Source organism: Triticum aestivum, chromosome 5A, assembly GCF_018294505.1.
Source record: "Triticum aestivum cultivar Chinese Spring chromosome 5A, IWGSC CS RefSeq v2.1, whole genome shotgun sequence".
Lineage (NCBI taxonomy): Eukaryota > Viridiplantae > Streptophyta > Magnoliopsida > Poales > Poaceae > Triticum > Triticum aestivum.
This window is the reverse complement of record NC_057806.1, coordinates 385,726,713-385,754,159: the sequence shown is the minus strand read 5'-3', so window position 1 is coordinate 385,754,159 and position 27,447 is coordinate 385,726,713. Positions and strand designations below refer to the sequence as shown.

Here is a 27,447-nt window from a genome sequence, read left to right as displayed (position 1 = left end):
TTTTCCTATGGTTTCACCAAGATCCATCTAGGAGTTCATCTAGCAACGAGTGATTGGATTGCATCTACATACCTTTGTAGATCACGCGCGGAAGCATTCAAAGAACGGGGATGAGGAAGTCGTACTCGACGTGATCCAAATCACCGAAGATCCTAGCGGCGAACGGACGGCACCTCCGCGTTCAACACACGTACGGTCAGCATAACGTCTCCTCCTTCTTGATCCAACAAGGAGGAAAGGAGAGGTTGAGGAAGATGGCTCCAGCAGCAGCACGACGGCGTGATGGTGATGGAGCTGCAGTACTCCGGCAGGGCTTCGCCAAGCTCTATGGAGGAGGTGGATGTGTTGGAGAGGGAGAGGGAGGCACCAAAGGCAAAGGTGAGAGGTCCTCCATCCCCCCCACTATATATAGGGGGGCCTAGGGGGCGCCGGCCCTAGGAGATGCAATCTCCTAGGGGGGCGGCGGCCAAGGGGTGGGGGGCTTGCCCCCCAAGCAAGGGGGCGCCCCCCTTTAGGGTTTCCCCCACCCTAGGCGCATGGGCCCTAGGGGAAGTGGCGCCCCAGACCACTTTGGGCTGGATCCCTTCCCACTTTAGCCCATGGGGCCCTCCGGGATAGGTGGCCCCACCTGGTGGACCCCCGGGACCCTTCCGGTGGTCCCGGTACAATACCGGTGACCCCAAAACTTGTCCCGACGGCCGAAATAGCACTTTTTGTATATAATTCTTTACCTCCGGACCATTCCGGAACTCCTCGTGACGTCCGGGATCTCATCCGGGACTCCGAACAACATTCGGGTTACTGCATATACATATCCCTACAACCCTAGCGTCACCGAACCTTAAGTGTGTAGACCCTACGGGTTCGGGAGACATGTAGACATGACCGAGATTGCTCTCCGGTCAATAACCAACAACGGGATCTAGATACCCATGTTGGCTCCCACATGCTCCTCGATGATCTCATCGGATGAACCACGATGTCGAGGATTCAAGCAACCCCGTATAGAATTCCCTTCGTCAATCGGTATGTTACTTGCCCGAGATTCAATCGTCGGTATCCCAATACCTCGTTCAATCTCGTTACCGGTAAGTCACTTTACTCGTACCGTAATGCATGATCCCGTGACCAGACACTTGGTCACTTTGAGCTCATTATGATGATGCATTACCGAGTGGGCCCAGTGATACCTCTCCGTCATACGGAGTGACAAATCCCAGTCTTGATCCGTGTCAACCCAACAGACACTTTCGGAGATACCCGTAGTATACCTTTATAGTCACCCAGTTACGTTGTGACGTTTGGTACACCCAAAGCACTCCTACGGTATCCGGGAGTTACACGATCTCATGGTCTAAGGAAAAGATACTTGACATTGGAAAACTCTAGCAAACGAACTATACGATCTTGTGCTATGTTTAGGATTGGGTCTTGTCCATCACATCATTCTCCTAATGATGTGATCTCGTTATCAATGACATCCAATGTCCATAGTCAGGAAACCATGACTATCTGTTGATCAACGAGCTAGTCAACTAGAGGCTTACTAGGGACATGTTGGTGTCTATTATTCACACATGTATTACGATTTCCGGATAACACAATTATAGCATGAATAAAGACAATTATCATGAACAAGGAAATATAATAATAATGCTTTTATTATTGCCTCTAGGGCATATTTCCAACAGTCTCCCACTTGCACTAGAGTCAATAATCTAGTTACATTGTGATGAATCGAACACCCATGGAATTCTGGTGTTGATCATGTTTTGCTCTAGGGAGAGGTTTAGTCAACGGATCTGCTACATTCAGGTCTGTATGTACTTTACAAATATCTATGTCTCCATCTTGAACATTTTCACGAATGGAGTTGAAGCGACACTTGATGTGCCTTGTCTTCTTGTGAAACCTGGGCTCCTTGGCAAGAGCAATAGCTCCAGTGTTGTCACAGAAGAGCTTGATCGGCCCCGACGCATTGGGTATGACTCCTAGGTCGGTGATGAACTCCTTCACCCAAATTGCTTCATGCGCTGCCTCCGAGGCTGCCATGTACTCCGCTTCACATGTAGATCCCGCCACGACGCCCTGCTTGCAACTGCACCAGCTTACTGCCCCACCATTCAAAATATACACGTATCCGGTTTGTGACTTGGAGTCATCCAGATCTGTGTCAAAGCTAGCATCGACGTAACCTTTTACGACGAGCTCTTCGTCACCTCCATAAACGAGAAACATTTCCTTAGTCCTTTTCAGGTACTTCAGGATATTCTTGGCCGCTGTCCAGTGTTCCTTGCCGGGATTACTTTGGTACCTTCCTACCAAACTTACGGCAAGGTTTACATCAGGTCTGGTACACAGCATGGCATACATAATAGAACCTATGGCTGAGGCATAGGGGGTGACACTCATCTCTTCTATATCTTCTGCCGTGGTCGGACATTAAGCTGAGCTCAATTTCACACCTTGTAACACAGGCAAGAACCCCTTCTTAGACTGATCCATATTGAACTTCTTCAATATCTTATCAAGGTATGTGCTTTGTGAAAGACCTATGAGGTGTCTTGATCTATCTCTGTAGATCTTGATGCCTAATATATAAGCAGCTTCTCCAAGGTCCTTCATTGAAAAACTCTTATTCAAGTAGGCCTTAATGATGTCCAAGAATTCTATATCATTTCCCATCAAAAGTATGTCATCTACATATAATATGAGAAATGCTACAGAGCTCCCACTCACTTTCTTGTAAACACAGGCTTCTCCATAAGTCTGCATAAACCCAAACGCTTTGATCATCTCATCAAAGGGAATGTTCCAACTCGGAGATGCTTGCACCAGCCCATAAATCGAGCGTTGGAGCTTGCACACCTTGTCAGCATTCTTAGGATCGACAAAACCTTCCGGCTGCATCATATACAATTCTTCCTTAAGGAAACCATTAAGGAATGTCGTTTTGACGTCCATTTGCCATATCTCATAATCATAGAATGCGGCAATTGCTAACATGATTCGGACTGACTTTAGCTTCGCTACCGGTGAGAAAGTCTCATCGTAGTCAACCCCTTGAACTTGTCGATAACCCTTAGCGACAAACCGAGCTTTATAGATGGTCACATTACCATCCGCGTCTGTCTTATTCTTAAAGATCCATTTATTTTCTATGGCTCGCCGCTCAACAGGCAAGTCAGTCAAAGTCCATACTTCGTTTTCATACATGGATCCTATCTCGGATTTCATGGCTTCTAGCCATTTGTCGGAATCCGGGCCCGCCATCGCTTCTTCATAGTTCGAAGGTTCACCGTTGTCTAACAACATGATTTCCAAGACAGGGTTGCCGTACCACTCTGGTGCGGAACGTGTCCTTGTGGACCTACGAAGTTCAGTAGCAACTTGATCTGAAGTTTCATGATCATCATCATTAACTTCCTCTCTAGTCGGTGCAGGCACCTCAGGAACATTTTCTTGAGTTGCGCCATTTTCCGGTTCAAGAGGTAATACTTCATCAAGTTCTACTTTCCTCCCACTTACTTCTTTCGAGAGAAACTCTTTCTCTAGAAAGGATCCATTCTTGGCAACAAAGATCTTGCCTTCGGATCTGAGGTAGAAGGTATACCCAATAGTTTCTTTAGGGTATCCTATGAAGACGCATTTTTCCGACTTGGGTTCGAGCTTTTCAGGTTGAAGTTTCTTGACATAAGCATCGCATCCCCAAACTTTTAGAAACGACAGCTTAGGTTTCTTCCCAAACCATAATTCATATGGTGTCGTCTCAACGGATTTCGACGGAGCCCTGTTTAAAGTGAATGCGGCAGTCTCTAAAGCATAGCCCCAAAAAGATAGCGGTAAATCGGTAAGAGACATCATAGATCGCACCATATCTAATAGAGTGCGATTACGACGTTCGGACACACCATTACGCTGAGGTGTTCCAGGCGGCGTGAGTTGTGAAACTATTCCACATTTTCTTAAGTGTGTGCCAAACTCGTGACTCAAGTATTCTCCTCCACGATCTGATCGCAGGAACTTGATTTTCCTGTCACGTTGATTCTCAACCTCACTCTGAAATTCCTTGAACTTTTCAAAGGTCTCAGACTTGTGTTTCATTAAGTAGACATACCCATATCTACTCAAGTCATCAGTGAGGGTGAGAACATAACGATAGCCACCGCGAGCCTCAACACTCATTGGACCACACACATCAGTATGTATGATTTCCAATAAGTTGGTTGCTCGCTCCATTGTTCCTGAGAACAGAGTCTTGGTCATTTTACCCATGAGGCATGGTTCGCACGTGTCAAACGATTCGTAATCAAGAGACTCTAAAAGTCCATCAGCATGGAGCTTCTTCATGCGTTTGACACCTATGTGACCAAGGCGGCAGTGCCACAAGTATGTGGGACTATCATTATCAATCTTACATCTTTTGGTACTCACACTATGAACATGTGTAGCATTACGCTCGAGATTCATTAAGAATAAACCATTCACCATCGAAGCATGACCATAAAACATATCTCTCATATAAATAGAACAACCATTATTCTCGGATTTAAATGAGTAGCCATCTCGAATTAAACGAGATCCTGATACAATGTTCATGCTCAAAGCTGGCACTAAATAACAATTATTAAGGTTTAAAACTAATCCCGAAGGTAAATGTAGAGGTAGCGTGCCGACGGCGATCACATTGACCTTGGAACCATTCCCGACGCGCATCGTCACCTCGTCCTTCGCCAGTCTCCGCTTATTCCGCAGCTCCTGTTTTGAGTTACAAATGTGAGCAACCGCACCGGTATCAAATACCCAGGAGCTACTATGAGTACTGGTAAGGTACACATCAATTACATGTATATCACATATACCTTTCCTGATGCCAGCCTTCTTGTCCGCTAAGTATTTGGGGCAGTTCTGTTTCCAGTGACCACTTCCCTTGCAATAAAAGCACTCAGTCTCGGGCTTGGGTCCATTCTTTGGCTTCTTCCCGGCAGCTTGCTTGCCGGGCGCGGCAACTCCCTTGCCGTCCTTCTTGAAGGCTTTCTTACCCTTGCCCTTCTTGAACTTAGTGGTTTTATTCACCATCAACACTTGATGTTCCTTTTTGACTTCTATCTCTGCTGATTTCAGCATTGCAAATACTTCAGGAATGGTCTTTTCCATCCCCTGCATATTAAAGTTCATCACAAAGCTCTTGTAGCTCGGTGGAAGCGACTGAAGGATTCTGTCAATGACCGCGTCATCCGGGAGATTAACTCCCAGCTGAGTCAAGCGGTTATGCAACCCAGACATAGTGAGTATGTGCTCACTGACAAAACTGTTTTCCTCCATCTTACAGCTGAAGAACTTGTCGGAGACTTGATATCTCTCGACCCGGGCATGAGCTTGAAAAACCATTTTCAGCTCTTCGAACATCTCATATGCTCCGTGTCTCTCAAAATGCTTTTGGAGCCCCGGCTCTAAGCTGTAAAGCATGCCGCACTGAACGAGGGAGTAGTCATCGGTACGTGCCTGCCAAGCGTTCATAACGTCTTGTTCTGCAGGGAGAACAGGTGCGTCACCTAGCGGTGCTTGTAGGACATAATCTTTCTTGGCAGCTATGAGGATGATCCTCAGGTTCCGGACCCAGTCCGTGTAGTTGCTGCCATCGTCTTTCAGCTTGGTTTTCTCTAGGAACGCATTGAAGTTGAGGACTACGTTGGCCATTTGATCTACAAGACATATTGTAAAAAAAATTTAGACTAAGTTCATGATAATTAAGTTCATCTAATCAAATTATTCAATGAACTCCCACTTAGATAGACATCCCTCCAGTAATCTAAGTATAACATGATCCGAATTAACTAGGCCGTGTCCGATCATCACGTGAGACGGACTAGTCAACATCGGTGAACATATTCATGTTGATCGTATCTTCTATACGACTCATGCTCGACCTTTCGGTCTTCTGTGTTCTGAGGCCATGTCTGCACATGCTAGGCTCGTCAAGTCAACCTAAGTGTTTGCATGTGTAAATCTGTCTTACACCCGTTGTATGTGAACGTTGGAATCTAACACCCGATCATCACGTGGTGCTTCGAAACAACGAACTGTCGCAACGGTGCACAGTTAGGGGGAACACTTTCTTGAAATTATTATAAGGGATCATCTTATTTACTACCATCGTTCTAAGTAAACAAGATGCAGAAACATGATAAACATCACATGCAATCAAATAATAATAGTGACATGATATGACCAATATCACATAGCTCCTTTGATCTCCATCCTGGGGCTCCATGATCATCTTGTCACCGGCATGACACCATGATCTCCATCATCGTGTCTCCATGAAGTTGCTCGCCAACTATTACTTCTACTACTACGGCTAACGCGTTTAGCAATAAAGTAAAGTAATTTACATGGCGTTTCTCAATGACACGCAGGTCATACAAAAAATAAAGACAACTCCTATGGCTCCTGCCAGTTGTCATACTCATCGACATGCAAGTCGTGATTTCTATTACAATAGCATGAACATCTCATACATCTCATATATATCATTCATCATTCATCACAACTTTGGCCATATCACATCACAGAACACTTGCTGCAAAAACAAGTTAGACGTCCTCTAATTGTTGTTGCAAGTTTTTTACGTGGCTGCAATAGGGTTCTAGCAAGAACGTTTTCTTACCTACGTGAAAGCCACAATGTGATTTGTCAACTTTTATTTACCCTTCATAAGGACCCTTTTCATCGAATTCGCTCCAAGTAAAGTGGGAGAGACAGACACCCGCCAGCCACCTTATGCAACTTGTGCATGTTAGTCGGTGGAACCGGTCTCACGTAAGCGTACGTGTAAGGTTGGTCCGGGCCGCTTCATCCCACAATACTGCTGAAGCAAGATAAGACTAGTAGCGGCAAGAAAGTTGACAACATCTACGCCCACAACAAATTGTGTTCTACTCGTGCAAAGAGAACTACGCATAGACCTAGCTCTGATACCACTGTTGGGGAACGTTGCAGAAAACAAAAATTTTCCTACGGTTTCACCAAGATCCATCTAGGAGTTCATCTAGCAACGAGTGATTGGATTGCATCTACATACCTTTGTAGATCACGTGCGGAAGCGTTCAAAGAACGGGGATGAGGAAGTCGTACTCGACGTGATCCAAATCACCGGAGATCCTAGCGCCGAACGGACGGCACCTCCGCGTTCAACACACGTACGGTCAGCATAACGTCTCCTCCTTCTTGATCCAGCAAGGGGGAAAGGAGAGGTTGAGGAAGATGGCTCCAGCAGCAGCACGACGGTGTGGTGGTGATGGAGCTGCAGTACTCCGGCAGGGCTTCGCCAAGCTCTATGGAGGAGGTGGATGTGTTGGAGAGGGAGAGGGAGGCACCAAAGGCAAAGGTGAGAGGTCCTCCATCCCCCCCACTATATATAGGGGGGCCTAGGGGGGGGCGCCGGCCCTAGGAGATGCAATCTCCTAGGGGGGCAGCGGCCAAGGGGTGGGGGGCTTGCCCCCCAAGCAAGGGGGCGCCCCCCCTTTAGGGTTTCCCCCACCCTAGGCGCATGGGCCCTAGGGGAAGTGGCGCCCCAGACCACTTTGGGCTGGATCCCTTCCCACTTTAGCCCATGGGGCCCTCCGGGATAGGTGGCCCCACCTGGTGGACCCCCAGGACCCTTCCGGTGGTCCCGGTACAATACCGGTGACCCCGAAACTTGTCCCGACGGCCGAAATAGCACTTTCTGTATATAATTCTTTACCTCCGGACCATTCCGGAACTCCTCGTGACGTCCAGGATCTCATCCGGGACTCCGAACAACATTCGGGTTACTGCATATACATATCCCTACAACCCTAGCGTCACCGAACCTTAAGTGTGTAGACCCTACGGGTTCGGGAGACATGTAGACATGACCGAGATCGCTCTCCGGTCAATAACCAACAGCGGGATCTGGATACCCATGTTGGCTCCCACATGCTCCTCGATGATCTCATCGGATGAACCACGATGTCGAGGATTCAAGCAACCCTGTATACAATTCCCTTCGTCAATCGGTATGTTACTTGCCCGAGATTCGATCGTCGGTATCCCAATACCTCGTTCAATCTCGTTACCGGTAAGTCACTTTACTCATACCGTAATGCATGATCCCGTGACCAGACACTTGGTCACTTTGAGCTCATTATGATGATGCATTACCGAGTGGGCCCAGTGATACCTCTCCATCATACGGAGTGACAAATCCCAGTCTTGATCCGTGTCAACCCAACAGACACTTTCGGAGATACCCGTAGTATACCTTTATAGTCACCCAGTTACGTTGTGACGTTTGGTACACCCAAAGCACTCCTACGGTATCCGGGAGTTACACGATCTCATGGTCTAAGGAAAAGATACTTGACATTGGAAAACTCTAGCAAACGAACTATACGATCTTGTGCTATGTTTAGGATTGGGTCTTGTCCATCACATCATTCTCCTAATGATGTGATCTCGTTATCAATGACATCCAATGTCCATAGTCAGGAAACCATGACTATCTGTTGATCAATGAGCTAGTCAACTAGAGGCTTACTAGGGACATGTTGGTGTCTATTATTCACACATGTATTACGATTTCCGGATAACACAATTATAGCATGAATAAAGACAATTATCATGAACAAGGAAATATAATAATAATGATTTTATTATTGCCTCTAGGGCATATTTCCAACAATGCTTTGATTGCTCTGTTATTTATTGTGTTTCCCCTCCGTTACTTCTTTCCGGTAGACCCCGAGACTGCCGGCGACCCCAGTTCGACTACGGTGTTGACGACCCCTCCTTCTTGCCAGAGCAACCAGGCAAGCCCCCCCTTGATCACTAGATATCGCCTATTCTTCTCCCTACTGCTTGCATTAGAGTAGTGTAGCATGTTACTGCTTTTCGTTAATCCTATCCTGATGCATAGCCTGCCTTTGCTACTACTGTTGTTACCTTTACCTGCAATCCTAAATGTTTAGTATAGGATGCTAGTATTCCATCAGTGGCCCTACATTCTTGTCCGTCTGCCATGCTATACTATCAGGTCGTGATCACTCGGGAGGTGATCACGGGTATATACTTATATACATAATATGTGATACTTGGTGACTAAAGTCGGGTCGGCTCGTAGAGTACCCGCGAGTGATTCCGGTGTGGGGGCTGAAAGGACAAGTGGTTCCATCCCGGTAGTGGTGGGCCTGGGTTCTCGACGGCCCCCAACTGTTACTTTGTGGCGGAGCGACAGGGCAGGTTGAGACCACCTAGGAGAGAGGTGGGCCTGGCCCTGGTCGACATTTGTGGTTACATCAATTAACACGCTTAACGAGATTTTGGTATTTGATCTGAGTCTGGCCACTGGCCTATACGCACTAACCAACTACACGGGAACAGTTATGGGCACTCGACGTCGTGGTATCAGCCGAAGCTTCTTGACGTCAGCGACTGAGCGGCGCGTGTCGGGTGGGACCGCGTAACACAACTTCCTTTGTAATGGAGGTTGCTAGATCTGCTCACCGGCCGTGTACGCAACGTGCAGGTGTGCAATGGGCGATGGGCCCAGACCCCTGCGCGCATAGGATTTAGACCGGTGTGCTGACCTCTCTGTTGTGCCTAGGTAGGGTTGCGATGTGTTGATCTTCCGAGGCCGGGCATGACCCAGGAAAGTGTGTCCGGCCAGAGGGATCGAGCGTGTTGGGTTATGTGGTGCACTCCTGCAGGGAAGTTGATCTATTCGAATAGCCGTGTCCCTCGATAAAAGGACAACCCGGAGTTGTACCTTGACCTTATGACAACTAGAACCGGATACTTAATAAAATACACCATTTCAAGTGCCAGATACAACGCGGTGATCGCTCTCTCACATGGCGACGAGAAGAGCATCACCGGGTAGGATTATGCTATGCGATGATACTTGGTGAACTTACCATTACTCTCTTCTACATGCTGCAAGATGGAGGCTGCCAGAAACGCAGTCTTCGACAGGACTAGCTACCCCCCCTCTTAGTCTGGCATACTGCAGTTCAGTCCACCGATATTGCCCCTTTACACTGATACACATGCATATTTAGTGTAGATCCTTACTTGCGAGTACTTTGGATGAGTACTCATGGTTGATTTTCTCTCTTTTCCCCGCTTTCCGTTCTTCTCAGTTGTCGCAACCAGATGCTGGAGCCCGGGAGTCAGACGCCACCTTAGACTACTCCTACTACACCGAGGGTGCCTACTACTACGTGCAGGCCGACGCCAACGACCAGGAGTAGTTTAGGAGGATCCCAGGCAAGAGGCATGCGCCTCTTTCGATCTGTATCTCACTTTGTGCTAGCCATCTTATGGCAACTTATTTAACTTATGTCTGTACTCACATATTATTGTTTTCGCTGACTCTTGTGTATGCGAGCCCTCGAGGTCTCTGGCTTGTAATATAAAACCTGTATTATTTTAATTTGTGTCTAGAGTTGTGTTGTGATATCTTACCGTGAGTCCTAGATTTTGATCGTACATATTTGCGTATATGATAGTGTACGGTCAAATCAGTGGCGTCACATTTAAACAAGTTTTGTGTACCACACATTATACATGCATGTTTAGACGATCGTGTACAATGACTACGGGCTTGTTTGGTTGCTGCCCTCGAGCGAAACAGCCTGGCCTGGTGCTTGCCTCAGAGCTGCCTATACATTGTTTGGTTGGTGTCCTGAATATCAGACAGTAGCCTGGCCTGGGAAAGTACAGCGCGTCATTAGCCTGGGTTGTTACATCTCACACGGTTCGGGCCAAATGTCGCGGTGGTTGTACCCGGAAAGTGCAAATTGAGGACGGTGACCGCGGAGGACTTAAAAAAAAAACATATTTCCATGTTGCGAAAAAACCCAAAAAAGCTGTACATACACGAATACATATATAGCACGCTCAAGGAAATTTTCATAACAATATACTTTCATACATGATTTTATGCAGCTACCAAATCATAATACTTTTGAACTAAATTTTACAGATTTGTCGTGAATACGTACAAGTTTTCACAGATTTTTTTCAAAAGAAAAAATTAAACTTAGAAATATCATTTTCGAATCATTTGAAATAAAGTCTTCCAATGTTCCCGTTCTCAGGGACTTGGCACTCGGGTTGTACCTGTATATTGGCGTTGTTTATTACCTACACTCCACATCAATGACTCGGGAGCTTTTTGGATGCGTCCGAGACAGGGACATCGGTGAGATGGACATATATAAGAAGCTTTGTTGGGTCCCAAGTATATTACTAACACAACGGTGGTTGAAAAACGGAGATGCGAAGATGGGTATAACACTTTAACAGCATGATGGCAACATGCCACCACTAGCGTATGTTGCTCGCTACGCGATATGATGTGCAATTAAGTAAAGAAAGTGTTTGATTTGCAACCAAAAAAAAAAGGTAACGGAAGTGTGTCGACCTTACTCGGCCACATAAATATATGGTAATCATAGGTTGTTAGCAGCCAGACATGCATAGTTATATCTCCCCACAAATCCAATGACAATGATGCGCACAAAGCACTGATTTCTCTTTATTTATTTATTTATTTATTTATTCATTTTTCTCTTTTTCGGCTTCATTTTCCACTTTCCGTATTTTTATATCATGCTTCATGCATGTGTCATCTAATCCCGCAAATCTTGTATAACTAAATAGATGATCCACACTTTCATATTCCTTTCAACATGCAATCATGTCAACTTTGATATATAAGCACCTGCAAAAAAAAAGCTTCAATATATAAACATGTATAGGAAAAGGCATACCTCAGCATGCAACAATGCATGGCAAAATGCTTAGCTTTTTTATTTTATTATGCTACTTATATTCAGTTAATATTTTGCAAGAATAATGAACACAACAAATGATATGTATTTTCAGTTTCCATTTCCATATTATTAATCCAAAAAAATTATTTCTAAATATCATTGAAATATATTGCAACCAATTACCATGCACGGGATACCATCCTTCTTTTAAAAAAAATACTATATAAACATAGACGCTCACATACGACACAAGATACCATCTAGTTTTATGAAAATTGCAATCCAAACTTCGCTATGATGATTAGAGCATCTCTCGCAGACCCCTTAAAATGCACGAAACTGTAAAATAACCGCCAGTTTACAGTATTAGGCGGAAAAAATGACCCGAATAAAACCCATAACGACTCCGACCCGTAATTTTTTTTAAGGGGCGCGAAAAACATCCCGGTCAAACCCGTGAAAATAAGGATTTTGGAGACAACCCAAGGGTGTCGTGTATACGCAAAAGACTGTTGGCGGGAATTTAACTGCCATCAAAACCTTCATGAATTGCTCCCGTCCGCCAGGGCCGTCCACCCCGGCCACCGCGCCCGTCCTGACCGCCGCACCCGATGGAGGAGCTAGCTAGCTAGCGAGCGAGCTCGAATCGACAAACGATCGATTCGGCGGACCTAGCTAACTCCTGGATTGATTCGGCTTCGTGCGCTATATTTGATCGTCCGCGACTTCAAGCTAGCTGGATGCTGGCAGCTTCGTATTTGGCCGCTTCGTGGGGGTTGTCCGCTAACTGACCGTGGACACAAGCGAGAGGAAGAAGAAGACGTGGAAAAAAATATATGCGAATATTCAGTTTTACAGTTTAAGTTTAAGGAGTCTGTTTGGCCATGGCTTAAACCAACGCTTAATACACGTTTTCCGCGAACTGAAAACCTTATTTTCAGTTCAGCGGTTTAAGGGGTCTGCTAGAGATGCTCTTAACTCATCAGCCAAGCGTGGCGACTCCCTATGATTTGTCACATGATTGATTTCGGCGCATCACTTGTTAGTGGATACATACATACACATGCACATAAGACATGTTTAGGCTAATATTTTTTTAAGTTAGTAGTATTTTAGATTGCATCATTTGTTGGTTTACATGACACATAGTACTATATTATTTTATTATAATACGGTATCATATTATATGAAAACCAAACTCTCTCTTTCTTTATTTAATTGCATGTCATCTTAGCGAAATGGTCGAGTTGACATGCATAATACTCTCTTCATTTATTTTTGCTCCCCATATAATTAAGATTTGATTGAAGTCGAACTATATAAACTTTGACCAAATTTATAGAAAGCAATTACCAACATCTCCAATACTGAAGTTATATAGTACGAAAATTAGTTTCATGATGCATCCAATGATATATTGATTTTATATCATGAATGTTGATATTTTTGCCAATAAAGTCGTTCAAACTTAATAAAGCTTGATATTAGGCAAATTTTATATGCGGACTAAAAATAAACGGAACGAGTACTTATTGTGATACCTCACTACGAGAGGTCTTAATAGAACATCTGGTAACCGTGTTCCAGATGTTTTAACTGGAGCTTCACTATTTTCCAAAATGTACAAGGGGTACATACGGAGATATGCAGCAATAATGCATATGGAGATGGGTCATGTCTCATGTCCGCCCGGCTTGTATATTCTATGGAAAAAAAGAGACCGATGATGATCAAGAATCCCGGGACCGCGCAGCCGGGGTCAAGCGCGAAAACGACGGCCGTGTATAAAGCAAAGCCTCATTTAGTGCTGTGAAAAGAAAGTTTAAGTGCCCCACTGGCACTCTGACAGTGCACTGGTAGTGGTATCTCTTTCTTTTGATGCAAAAGCCCAAAACCACGTGGCGTTTTCACGTGATGTTCGTTCATGGCCAACTGCCCTCTTGGCACTGCCTGAGTAGCCGCCATATAACTCCAAAAAAAAAAAAGAGTAGCCGCCATATAACTCAAAAAAAAAAGAGTAGCCGCCATGAAAAGATATGCATACATACGTAGTAGTACTACATTGGACTATTTGATCCAATAATGAAGTCGATGATGCTACGTAGGATGGCATTGGACAGCGCTCCCCTCCAGCCTGGGGAGAGCACGGATCAAAGCAGAGCCTCCAATAATCGCTATCAATTATTTTCTTTTTTGAGATCAAATCTGCTACTATCAGATGGTGATTTTATCCCGATAGTGTAGCAGTGCCACTTTGTATGTCCCCCACAAAAAATGAAAAAAATAATACTACTAGGAAGCAAGCAACAAACAAAGAAAAAACACGTGCACCGCATATATACCAACCAATCATACATGTGCAAAATGTGTCAGCGTGGCGTGTGAGTACATTCTATGCAGAATTCCATGCTCTCGTCACGTAGTACTATAAGTTTTTCTACAAAGATTTGGCGGCTGTGCCAGCTTGTTTCTCATGTCAACCCGTTCTTCCTCCCCTTCATGCTTGCTGATTTTGGGGGTGTATGCATACGTACGTAGTATCCAGCTCAATTTGTTTCTAGAAGGGTTTATTCATGCGGCAGCTATTTTCGTAGCAGCACGGGAGTCTATCTATCTCCACATTGAACCCAGCACAGATGATGCAAAAGTTGTCCACGAGTTCGCGGCCCGCACAAAGCGAACTCGTCACATATGACTCCACCCCTATATAGACCGCGCAACGTCACGGGGTACGTTAGCTGCTTCTCCTTCCTCGGCTCCACCACTCTATATAAGTGCCAATCTCTTTCTCATCCGCATCTCCTCATCTGCAGGGCCAACGGCCAATCGACGGCCAAGGAAGAAAGCAAAGCACGCACAGAGGGGGACAGCAGCTCCGGCGGCCCACTCTCCCCTGTCGGCTTCCTCTTTCCTCCGCCGTGTTGCAGCCGTCGGCGGCGGGAGGGAGGGGTGGATAGGTAGAAGATGGACGACGCGGGCGAGATACACGCGTTCGGGCGCAGCCTGCGGCGGGAGAGCTCGGTGTGGTCGCGCGGCGGGGAGGAGCTGTTCTCGCGGTCGTCGCGGGACGAGGACGACGAGGAGGCGCTGAGATGGGCGGCGCTGGAGAAGCTGCCCACCTACGACCGCGCGCGCACGGCGGTGCTGGCCATGCCGGAGGGGGAGCTCAAGGAGGTGAACGTGGACAAGCTGGGCGCGCAAGAGAAGCACGCGCTGCTGCAGCGCATCGCCTGGGTCGGCGACGACCACGAGCGCTTCCTCTCCAAGTTCAAGGACCGCGTCGACCGGTACGCCTCCTCCCCTCCTGCTCCTGGCGACGGCCAAGGTAGCTCCTAACATTGGTCGCGTGCTGATGATGCAGAGTGGGGATCCAGCTGCCGACGATCGAGGTGAGGTACGACAACCTCAACGTGGAGGCGGAGGCGTACGTGGGGAGCAGGGGCCTGCCCACCATCCTCAACACCTACGCCAATGTACTCGAGGTACGTCACAAGAACTCCCACAAGGAAGTACTCTTACACTTCATTTTTCTTTCTACACGTTGACTGTTGAGCCTGCGGTGAGGGTTAACAGAAATAGATTGAGTGCAAGACCAACAGTGAAAACTGTGGCTAGGAGAGAAAACACAACAGACTGATGTTGACTGGTTTCCGATAAAGATCGCTAGACTTGGCTACCCATTTTCTCTTCCCCGTCTCTTTCTAATCTGGTAAGCGTCAATTAAACAAGAGCAATATTACCACCGAAAGTCCAAAAAGGTCACTCAGCTGGTAATACCACAAGGTGTCAACGACAAGTGGCACTAGGCCTCGTATGTCATCGTCCTCCCACTGGATGATATTTTACTCATCTTTGCAATGGCACTGACAGCTGACACACGTTCCTCACAAATATTTCTTGTTCCAAGCAGACGCAAACAAAGTCGGAAGCATAAGAGGAGCTGTACAAATCCATAAGCCATGTTAAGCAGTGACGTGCCTAACTGCCGCGACCTTTTGATCCCATGTTAACACACTAATCCTAAAGATTTTGAAAACAAACAGAATTATTCTCTATGCGGAGTCAGTAAGCAAACTCTCTCGGATAAACAGTCAAGTTTGCTCACTGAAGCTCCGAACGTTAGGATAACTGCAAGTCCAGCATACTGGTCTATTAAGCAGCTTCAGTGTTAGGAGTTACAAACGTGCAGGACTCCATTGCATTCATTTACCTTAATTTTTTGTGCTTGCATAATATGCGTACTTACTTACATGGTGGCGATCGTCTTCAAACAGGGCCTGGCAAATGCTCTCCACCTAACACAAAACAAGAAGCGGAAAATATCAATCCTTCACAATGTCAGTGGAATCATCAAGCCTCACAGGTAATTTCTAGGCATGCTTTCACTCAGCGAATCATCTCCATTTAATTGTACCTTATCGGCTTATCCCATCCATTTTCAGGATGACCTTGCTTCTGGGTCCCCCTGGCGCGGGAAAAACCTCGCTGCTTCTGGCCTTGGCCGGAACCCTGCCTTCGAGTCTTAAGGTGGATCGTTTTTTCTTTTGGTTGTTCTCTTTTTCATCATGGTAACTTGCTACTGCTAACATGAGGAAACATTGCAATCACAAAAGATGTCAGGGGACATAATTTACAATGGGCATACCATGGATGAGTTTGTGCCACGGAGATCGGCTGCCTATGTTAGCCAACATGATCTGCATATGGCGGAACTGACTGTCCGTGAGACAGTCAACTTCTCTGCAAAATGTCAAGGAATTGGTCACCGTTTCGGTAAGAACAAGAAAAATGTAGACCTCAAAACTCATCATGGTAGCATATTGCATTGAGTAACCTGAATTTCGTACGAAATGATCAGACCTGCTAATGGAGCTATCGAGGAGAGAAAAGGAAGAAAATATCAAACCAGATCCAGAAATTGATATTTACTTGAAGGTACTACACTCGTTACATTTTAAATCACACTTCACCGTATTCAGTGGTTGAGACTTGAGGACGTTTCAATAGGAAGTTTGATGCATATCAATCTTTGGTTTTTCTTATCTAGGCTGCTGCGACAGGAGAGCAGAAAGCCGAGGTGGTCACAAATCACATTCTGAAGGTGCATGCAAATCAGCTACTTGTTTTATAGCTCAGTTGTAGTTTACATAGAATTACATAGTTATAACAAGAATGCTACCAAGTTCCTTTCTTTAAGCTCACAGAAAGTTCTAGAAAATTAAAAAGTGACCACATTACTAATGCTTTGATTTTTTTTATTATTATGGAAGGTCTTGGGGTTGGATATCTGTGCCGATACACTGGTAGGCAATAATATGTTGAGAGGCATATCAGGAGGGCAAAAAAAGAGAGTAACTACAGGTAAATATAGCCTATGAGTAAGAAACCTACCAGATGCTTATGTGTTATTATGGAACAAAATTACTTCGTACTCCTACACAATCCAACTCATCCATTCTCTGACATGGTTGTGCAGCTGAGATGCTTGTCACACCAGGACGAGCCCTTTTCATGGATGAGATATCAACTGGACTTGACAGCTCAACAACCTTCCAGATTGTGAACTCCATCCGACAAACAATCCACATTATCGGTGGAACAGCAGTCATTGCCTTGCTACAACCTGCACCAGAGACATATGAATTGTTTGATGATATAATTCTCCTCTCAGACGGTCAGGTTGTCTACAATGGCCCTCGAGAACATGTGCTCGAGTTCTTTAAATCAATGGGATTCAAATGTCCTGAGCGAAAAGGCGTAGCCGACTTCTTGCAAGAAGTGAGTGTCATCAACGTTTGTATGAAGCTTTCTCTAATTATGGATTTGTTTTAAAAACACATTAGTCTGAAATGCCTTCAAAATACAAAACGTTAAATATGTAGGGAATTTCATAAAGGCAGAGTATGCTCACAAGTGGAACAGATGGAGCGACATATTTTAATTTTTGATACAGTTTGCGTCTTGGGCAAAATATGGCAAGCTGAAAAATTGATAGTTGTAGAAAACTCTGTCATAAGTTGAGATTTCCCCCCAAAAAAAACTTCAGATTTTATTAATACCAGAACCATAATTGGCTACAATGTTCAAGTGTGGTTGACTATAACTGGAAATTTGATAGGTTACATCAAGAAAAGATCAAGGGCAATACTGGATAAACAGTGATGAGACATACCGATATGTTCCTGTTAAGGAGTTTGCGGAGGCATTTCAATCTTTCCACGTTGGTCAAGCTATAAAGAGTGAGTTAGCAGTGCCGTTTGACAAGAATGGAAGTCATCCCGCAGCTCTGAAAACATCACAATACGGTGCCAGCATGAAGGAACTACTCAAAGCTAATATCAACAGAGAGGTGCTGCTCATGAAAAGAAACTCCTTTGTGTATATATTCAAGGCAACTCAGGTGATGATTCTAAAAGGCAAAATCTATTAAAAAAGTTCAACACTAACTGATTTCGTTGTTATTCCTAGATAAGAACATAACATAAATTTTCTTACTATTTCTCTTTATTCTTCAGTTGACAATCATGGCGATCATCGCAATGACCGTCTTTCTGCGCATCAATATGCATCATGACTCGGTGACAGATGGAGGGATATACATGGGTGCTCTCTTCTTTGGGATTTTGATGATCATGTTCAATGGTTTAGCAGAAGTAGGTCTAACTATTGCAAAGCTCCCTGTTTTTTTCAAGCAACGGAATCTTCTCTTCTTTCCAGCATGGACATACACGTTGCCGTCATGGCTCATTAAGACCCCTCTCTCCTTGCTCAATGTAACAATTTGGGTTGGCATAACATACTATGGCATTGGATTTGATCCCAACGTACAGAGGTAAGGGTGGAATTCTAACATACATTATCTTTTTTAATGTATTGCAGAAGCTAATGAAAACAATGCAATGCTACAGATTTTTTAGGCAGTTCCTGCTGCTCTTTTTAATGAACGAGGCATCATCTGGACTCTTTCGCTTCATTGCTGGTCTTGCAAGGCATCAGGTTGTTTCAAGCACCCTCGGTTCCTTCTGCATACTAATTTTTATGCTCACTGGTGGATTCGTCCTGGCAAGAGGTATGCAAAAGTAGCTAAGCTGAAGTCCAAAACTGATTTTGAAGTGTCCACCTAAGAACACCTGGACTAAATTTCCTGAGTTCAGTTACCTTTTCCTCATTGGATGTGGCATCTGTGAATCATAGATTAAAACATTCCTTTGATTTAACAGAGAATGTAAAGAAATGGTGGATATGGGGGTACTGGATATCACCCCTGATGTACGCACAAAATGCACTATCGGTGAATGAGTTCCTAGGTCACAGCTGGAACAAGGTAAATAGACTTTTGTGAAAAAAGGATAAACAATCGTCTTTCTGAATATGCCTGGCTAAAGCATATTGTTACTGTTGTACTACAGACAATCCCCGGTTTCAAGGAACCACTTGGAAACCTAGTTCTGAAATCTCGAGGGGTCTTTCCTGATACGAAGTGGTACTGGATTGGTGCTGGTGCCTTGCTCGGATATGTGCTACTATTTAATATCCTCTATACCGTCTGCCTCACATTCCTCGACCGTGAGTCAGAAATAACTTGTATTTAGAATGCAAATAGGTAGCTAATTTTGCAATTTCAAAAAACAATGCTGTAAATTCTAATCTCATACATTCTCCTATCTGCAGCATTTGACAGCAACCAGCCAACAGTATCTGAAGAAACATTGAAGATAAAACAAGCTAATCTCACTGGTGAAGTTTTAGAAGCATCATCGAGAGGACGGGTTAACAACAGTACAATAGCATCTAGAGGTACTTACTGATTCCATAGTCATCAATTTGAAAAAGATATAACATAATGGCCAAGTGGCAAAGCTCAATAAATTTGACTTCCCAGCCTGATAGTTGAGGTATAATTTAAAATTACCATTTGCATATGTCTACCAGATACTGAGGATGGGAGCAATGATGAATCGACTTCCAATCATGCAACAGTGAATTCTAGTCCAGGCAAGAAAGGAATGGTCCTCCCTTTTGTGCCTCTCTCCATCACATTCGATGATATAAAATACAGTGTAGACATGCCACAGGTATTTTCTTTTTGAAAATTCTATAAAGTACAGATACGTACAATATATGGAACATAAATGAGTGAAAATATCATGCATAACTCCTTTATCCAACAAAAAATGTAGGAAATTAAAGCACAAGGTGTGGCAGAGAGTCGGTTGGAACTACTGAAGGGTATCAGTGGTTCATTTAGGCCAGGAGTGCTTACAGCTCTTATGGGTGTCAGTGGTGCCGGTAAGACAACACTGATGGATGTGTTGGCTGGACGGAAGACCAGTGGATACATAGAGGGAAACATTACAATCTCTGGTTATCCAAAGAAGCAAGAAACTTTTGCTCGTGTATCGGGATACTGTGAGCAGAACGACATTCATTCACCAAATGTGACCGTCTATGAGTCTCTTGCATTCTCTTCATGGCTCCGACTACCTGCCAATGTCGATTCCTCAACAAGAAAGGTTTGCAAAGAACAATTTGTTTTTCTTTTGAATGTTTTCATAGTATACTATATATTTACTATAAAATTGTATGAAACATGATTAAGTGAGAAAACTAATATTGCAACTGATTGTGTTCCGTAAAACAAATTGGCAACTGATCTCAAATGTTGTACGATATAAAATATAAAATCGATAACTGTTGAATTCAAATTCACCGAAATGATTCAGACAGATATTTTGACGTGACTGTTGATCACATTTATGTACTACTCATATCTTGGCAAGGGAGACAATACCTGCTGACTGCTCTAACACATGAAATCTGGTCTGCAGATGTTCATTGATGAGGTCATGGAATTGGTGGAACTCTCCCCCTTAAGAGATGCATTGGTTGGATTACCTGGTGTGAGTGGATTGTCGACTGAGCAAAGGAAAAGGCTAACAATAGCAGTGGAGCTGGTTGCTAACCCTTCCATCATTTTCATGGACGAACCAACATCTGGACTTGATGCACGGGCAGCAGCCATTGTCATGAGGGCAATAAGGAATACTGTAGATACAGGACGGACAGTTGTTTGCACCATTCATCAACCAAGCATCGACATATTTGAGTCTTTTGATGAGGTACTAAATGCAGTGCCTACATGTAGTAAAGAAAAAAAAACAGTAAAGCAACACACGGGCAATTCATACTGTTTATCAACGCTTTTAATACCTGATGATCATGTGTGTCTTTGTAGCTCTTCCTGATGAAACGAGGAGGTGAAGAGATTTATGTAGGTCCACTAGGCCGGCACTCATGTGAATTGATCAGATATTTTGAGGTGACGAAGAGAACATAAATTAGTGCATGTTTATATATGCAGCCTCGCACCGAACAAAAATGTTACTGACTTGTTTTCCTTTGGTTCTACACAGGCTGTTGAAGATGTCAGAAAGATTAAAGACGGTTACAATCCTTCAACATGGATGCTGGAAGTGACTAGTGCAACACAAGAACAGATGACTGGGATTAACTTCAGTCAAGTATACAAGAATTCTGATCTATATCGGTAGGCTTCTGTTTGCATTACTTCATGATTTAATAACTAATGAATGAAAGACTGAAAAATATTGATTTAAGCTATGAAATCTTATATTTCGAAACAAAGAGCAAAAAACAATATTTTCTTCAGCATGTTTAAAGTTTAAACTAGTATTTAAGAGGGAGATCTCTAAACTACAAAACACCAGAATATTTTCGGACAAATATGCATTACAAACAACATTGAAATCATATATGGCCCATTTTAAAAGCATGACAACACTAGTATCATACTAGTATTCAGTTTAATCTTCTGCAACTGAATAGTGTCTTAAATGTGCACTAATATTGTCGGTTTTGTTGCATTTCAGGAGGAACAAAAATCTAATAAAGGAGCTAAGCACACCTCCTGAAGGTTCAAGCGACCTATCCTTTCCAACCCAATACTCACAAACTTTCCTCACACAGTGTTTTGCTTGCCTGTGGAAGCAAAGCCTGTCATACTGGAGAAACCCTCCATACACAGCTGTCAAGTACTTCTATACTACAGTTATTGCACTGTTGTTTGGGACAATGTTCTGGGGCATTGGCAAAAAAAGGTAAGATAATATGTAACAAAAGAAAGTACAAAATAATACATGGTATTTGTTGAGGAGATTACATATGGTTCTTACCTTCAAAATTCACTAGAAACATTTTACTCTTGCAGACACAATCAACAGGACTTGTTCAATGCCATGGGTTCCATGTATTCCTCAGTTTTGTTCATGGGGGTGCAGAACTCTGCCTCAGTTCAGCCAGTTGTGGCTGTTGAGCGCACGGTCTTTTACAGGGAAAGAGCGGCTCACATGTACTCACCTTTGCCATATGCATTGGGACAGGTAAATTTACTTTGCATTAACTTTCGTCTGTAATTATTTTATATGCCAAGTAAAAACAAGACTAGGGAGCTCAACAAACAGATGGCATCACATTCTCACGTAGAGCATAATAAACAGATGCAAACGAGGCTTCATAAAAGGTTTCAGATAATATTGAATTACAGCCAGAAAAGATGGTACAGATAGTTAAAACAAATCCCCTAAGTGGAAAGCAACGGTAAGACAATAAGAGCCCTAACATCCTTCCCTTTGCAGGTTGCAATTGAACTTCCATACATCTTTGTCCAGTCCTTGATATATGGTGTGCTAGTATATGCTATGATTGGGTTCGAGTGGACAGCTGTCAAATTCTTTTGGTACCTGTTCTTCATGTACTTCACTCTAGCTTACTTCACATTTTACGGAATGATGTCGGTGGGCCTGACCCCAAACTACAACGTTGCCTCTGTTGCTTCCACGGCATTCTATGCTCTTTGGAACCTTTTCTCAGGATTTATTACACCAAGAACTGTAAGTATACTATTTGCTCTCAATGTTTTAACTTCCTATACTTCCACCTCTATAACCAATAACCAAATTTTGCTCCTTCTTTTCCTAATACTATGCAAGCTCTTATGCAAAAAGTAATATTATGTGAACTGGCTACTTTCCTCTACATAGAATCCCGATATGGTGGAGGTGGTACTACTGGCTCAGCCCTATTGCATGGACACTGAATGGTCTGGTCACTTCACAGTTTGGAGACGTAACCGAAAAGTTTGATAATGGCGTGCGGGTATCCGATTTTGTAGAAAGCTATTTTGGGTACCATCATGACTTCCTGTGGGTGGTCGCTGTGGTGGTCGTCTCATTCGCTCTTCTCTTTGCTTTCCTATTCGGGCTCTCAATCAAGCTATTCAACTTCCAGAAGAGATGAGTGATCAATGAAGAACATATCCAAGTTTGACCAAAGCCCACTAAGCAGAGATAGTACAATAAGACTACGTCCTTGTAATTGTATTGGATACATGTGAATAGTAGCATAGCATATATTTTGAGAGCACAGTGCCCAGATCGAATGTATAGTGACAGTGCACATTGTGCCCAGTGCCCTAGGAGTACAGTTTTGCAAGTTGTATAAATCAAGTAATTTGCCACACCGTCGATTTGCTTAACACATTTGGAGCTCTCACAAAACAAAACGGTGGCATGCTGCACTCAAAATTTACACAACCGAACTGATGCGGATGCCGGAATTCGCACAGGATGTCAGGAATCGTGGGGGGGAACCATACACGAATTCAATTTATGAACCTTCTGAATAACTGATTGCACCGAAATGCGAGTACCAATTGGACTATTATAAGAACTCGATCCACGCGGAGGGCAAAGTCGCGCCCACTATTTCTCAGCGCAGAAAGTGCGCAAGGCGTCGCGAAGAGGCGAAACCTACTCCCTCCGTCCGGAAATACTTGTCATCAAAATGAATAAAAGGGAATGTATCTAGATGTATTTTAGTTCTAGATACATTCTTTTTTGTTTATTTTAATGACAAGTATTTTCGGACGGAGGGAGTATAAGACAGAGCAGAACGGGCAGATAGTGGAAAGGGCTACTCACCAGCGTGAAGTGGCGATCGACGGACGCCATGGAGCCCCGGCGGTGCTCGACGGAATGCTCACGAGAAAAGGTTTTTTTTTCCAGAAACCGAGAAGGAGATTTCTCGGGCTTCGAAAGAGGTGGCCAAACGGGCCGGCCTGGCCCATGGTAATCGTGCCTGGCAGTGCGGCCGGCCCTGCCTCACCTCAAACCTCGGCCCATTCTGTACCGGCGTTTTTGAGCTCGCCCTTAAATGCACTACAACACACCTACAACTTTGAATCCCCTCAAAAAAGAAAAAAAGTACAACTTTGAATCCATTTCTCAACAACAACAACAACAACAACAAAAAAGTCTAAAAAATACATATTGTACTGCCCAAACTATTTCATGTGTCAAAGCTTTTTTTTTACTGTGAATGTGTCAAAGCTTATTTGGGAGAAGATTTCTTAATTTACAAAGCATTTGTTAGGCCGGTCGACACATTAGCCCGCATGCCCGGCCCATGGTGGGCCTGGCCCGACACGTATATAATCGGGTCGCGCCGGCATATGGTCTGTGTCGGCCATGATGTTGGGCACGCGTGCCGGGACGACACGACCCGTTTAGATTTTTTATGCAGCCCAATAGGTTGAATATAGGCCCTAAACAACCCAATAGTTGAATCCTATATGGACCAGCTAAATATACCATTAGGCCGGCCCATTTACTAAGGGGGTCGTGCCTGGGCTGGCGGTACAACATGCGGGCCGACACGGTACGTCCCACCATGGGTCGTATCGTGCCTCATGCGTTTTAGCCCAGGCCAGGCTGGGCAGTGCTGTGGTGGCCATCTGGCCAGGTCTAGTCATAATCAAGGTTTAAAGTGGATCTTTTTGCTCTTTGGGAGGAAAAATGGAGCTTTTTTCTCAAATGATGCAGAGGTGAAGGAGATCAAATATCAAGTTTATTCACGAGCTTGGAGAATTATATTTTGAGGCTCACGACTTGTAAGTCTCTCAGATACCGCTGTCTTCCTTTACTGAAAGTAATTTTGTGGTTTTTGATGAAACTCCATGGGAACTATGTCAAAGATGCCAATATACCCCAAATGTTTCACCTACATGTTGTCGACTGTTTGGCTTGTCCCAGAGAGTGAAGTCAGAGTTGTATCGTTGCGAGGTGACACGGCGGCAATGATGTCGTGCGATGGGCAGGTCGGACTATGTTGGTGCAAGGCATGTTACTTTCTCCTATGAGATTGATCATCGAAGTCGGACCTGCCTAGTCCTTGATGCGTTTGGCTGGCTATTTGGCATGGGCTGACGGAGTTCTCAAGTGTCATTCTTTCGGAAGGCTCATGATGGGGCGTTTGCAATGAAGTCGGAGTCGCTTGCTTGAGGAGAGATAATGGTGATGACATTACATGCAATTTCGACGGTGTCCTCTCATCAACGGTGTGTGTGAGTCTGGTGGGTAGCAATGTTGGCTGGGATGCATTTTCTATGGACGTGTTGTAACAGTTTTTGGCCAAATTTATGCAAATTAACAGGATCATTCTCTTTTAACTTTTTTTTTAATGAATCGAGTCCCAAAAGGACCTTGTTTAAAAAAAAGACAAGCAGGCCGAACGTCACTATACATGTCTCCAAAACCGTGGTCACGATTGGCTGTACATGCATGATCCTTCAGGTAGGAACGGTGGAGCGCAGCTTGCACTACTGACGTACGTAACAAGCAGCATCCAGAAGGGCAACGTGTCCGACGTTGTTCTCAATCCTCTACGCCATGACGTACGTCAATCAACCCAATAATTTCTCTCACTGATTTACCAGCCGATCGCGATCAACAATTATCGGCGTGTAGCAGCAGCTCACTCGGCTTGAAATAATGCGGGATTGGGCTCGAAAACCTCTTAGAGAAAATTGAGCCCCAAAAAGGGGACGTGCAAGCGCACCCCGCGCAGCATGTCTCGGTTTTGTGGCCCCAAAACCGATTTAGCTGCTGATGCGTTGCTGTTGAGTTGAATGTACAGATTTGGACGTCTCAACAAACCAATCGATTGATAAAGGCTGGCACGAAACCTCGCTAGCCTGCCCACGATGGCTTGCTGAATGGTGAGGGCAAAGAGAAAGCGCCTTTCTGTATCCCTCAGAGGGGAAACTGTACAGTGAAGAAAGCAGGAAATGCGCCGCACGCTCGCTTCAGAAAATTACAGACTTTGAACAGACACTGTTCAAAGTTCAGACTATATATAAGCATTAAAGTAACGGTAGCCTTCAAAATTACTCCGTCTGTCCCAAAATATAAGGGAGTACGTACTCTGTAGTCTATATGCTTGACAACAGTGTATTATCTATGAGTAAGAACAGTAACAGTAGCCTTCTCTACGAGCTTATAGCTACAAAAACTCAAAAGTCAAAACAACATTGCAATTAACGAGAGCAAACACTTCGTAGCAACTAATCAACACACCTTGCTTAACAAACAGACAAGGTACTCTACGGCGCCCGAAGAAGAATCGCTAAACACAGTTGGAGCAGCAGGGTGACCATGCACGTTGTCCTCCGGTGCACCGCCGGTGGCGAGGACGCCGACGCGGTCGACCCCGTGATCGGGTTGTCGTGCTGGTAGTACCACGGGAACCACGGCAGGACCGGGTTCGGCGGCGGAGGAGCCGGCCCGGCCTGGACGGCGCTGAACGGCGGCGCGAGGAACCCCGGCATGACCCCGGGCGGGGTCAGCTGGAAGCCCCCTGCCGGAGGTGGCGGGTAGCTGCCGCCGAAGCCGTCGCCGGCACCGCCACCTGTTCCCGTTCCAGTCCCTGCTGGTGGCGGTGGCGGGTAGCTGTTGATGACGCCTCCTGAGGTTGGTGGCGGGAGGCACGGGTATGGGCAGTCGGCCGGCGTGTCCGCCACCGCCATGGCGGCGAGCATGGTGATCACGGCGACGAAGAGGGTGATCACGAAGGATCTAGGCATGGTTGCGTACGTGTGTGTGTGTGGACTCTGGAGTCTGCGAGAGAAAGATCGAGAGGAAGAGAGAGCGCACTGAATATTTGATACTGGTTGGTGCGGCGCTCTGGTCACACCGAGATGGCCCTTTTGGGGTTTTGGTTTACAGGGACACCTGATAGTCTGATACTACTTTATTTTTTGAGCGATGATAGTCTGATAGTACTACTAAACGAGCTGCTGGTGTGTCCGACGAACAGCAATCATTCACTTGCTACGGGGGATCTACCGTAAGCGCGAGGGAGAAAATGTGACCAATGATGCGGCGCAGTGGTTGAACCCAGATGGCGTGCGAGATAGGTATGACCCCACAGCGTGCGGGAGAGGATGCACGTTTTAGCGCCAAGAGAGTTTACATACAAACATTGAGTAGCAAAATGCACACAATCACCACATTTGTGCTATGATTAGCTAAAACCTATCACTTTACGAACTGCATCGAATTTTTGACAGTGACAAAAAAACACTGAGCTACTTTCTAAGCACGTTTTGACGTGGTTGATCCCTCTCGGGCCGACATCGGCGACGACACGTCGTTGACTGCTTTGTCAGAAGCGGCTGGGTCGGAATGAACCCGAGCGTGCTCTCTCACTCGCACTCTCCCCTCCCACCTCGATCTCCCTCATTTCTCTCGCAGGGCATGGCGACGGCGGGATCTATCGAAGGCGGCATCAG

At 44.9% G+C, this 27,447-nt stretch overlaps 2 protein-coding genes across 2 annotated transcripts; one reads left to right on the top strand and one right to left on the bottom strand.

The window, feature by feature from the left end:
• The first annotated feature begins 14,566 nt into the window (after positions 1-14,566).
• On the top strand, positions 14,567-23,337 carry LOC101290580 (ABC transporter G family member 53). The gene is made up of 24 exons (XM_044525130.1): positions 14,567-15,088; positions 15,163-15,283; positions 16,076-16,164; positions 16,244-16,328; positions 16,415-16,574; positions 16,660-16,736; positions 16,849-16,902; positions 17,072-17,162; positions 17,278-17,579; positions 17,920-18,201; positions 18,317-18,633; positions 18,710-18,870; positions 19,022-19,125; positions 19,211-19,367; positions 19,473-19,598; positions 19,734-19,876; positions 19,982-20,314; positions 20,630-20,920; positions 21,037-21,120; positions 21,215-21,348; positions 21,692-21,919; positions 22,030-22,201; positions 22,457-22,711; positions 22,860-23,337. Exons 1-24 carry the CDS (start codon positions 14,766-14,768, stop codon positions 23,115-23,117), a joined length of 4,347 nt encoding a protein of 1,448 aa, XP_044381065.1. The 5' UTR covers positions 14,567-14,765; the 3' UTR covers positions 23,118-23,337.
• A 2,624-nt stretch (positions 23,338-25,961) lies between these two features.
• LOC123103517 (wiskott-Aldrich syndrome protein family member 2) lies at positions 25,962-26,992 on the bottom strand. The gene has a single exon (XM_044525129.1). The coding sequence runs from the start codon at positions 26,737-26,739 to the stop codon at positions 26,260-26,262; it is 480 nt and encodes a 159-aa protein (XP_044381064.1). The 5' UTR covers positions 26,740-26,992; the 3' UTR covers positions 25,962-26,259.
• Between the last annotated feature and the right edge of the window lie 455 nt (positions 26,993-27,447).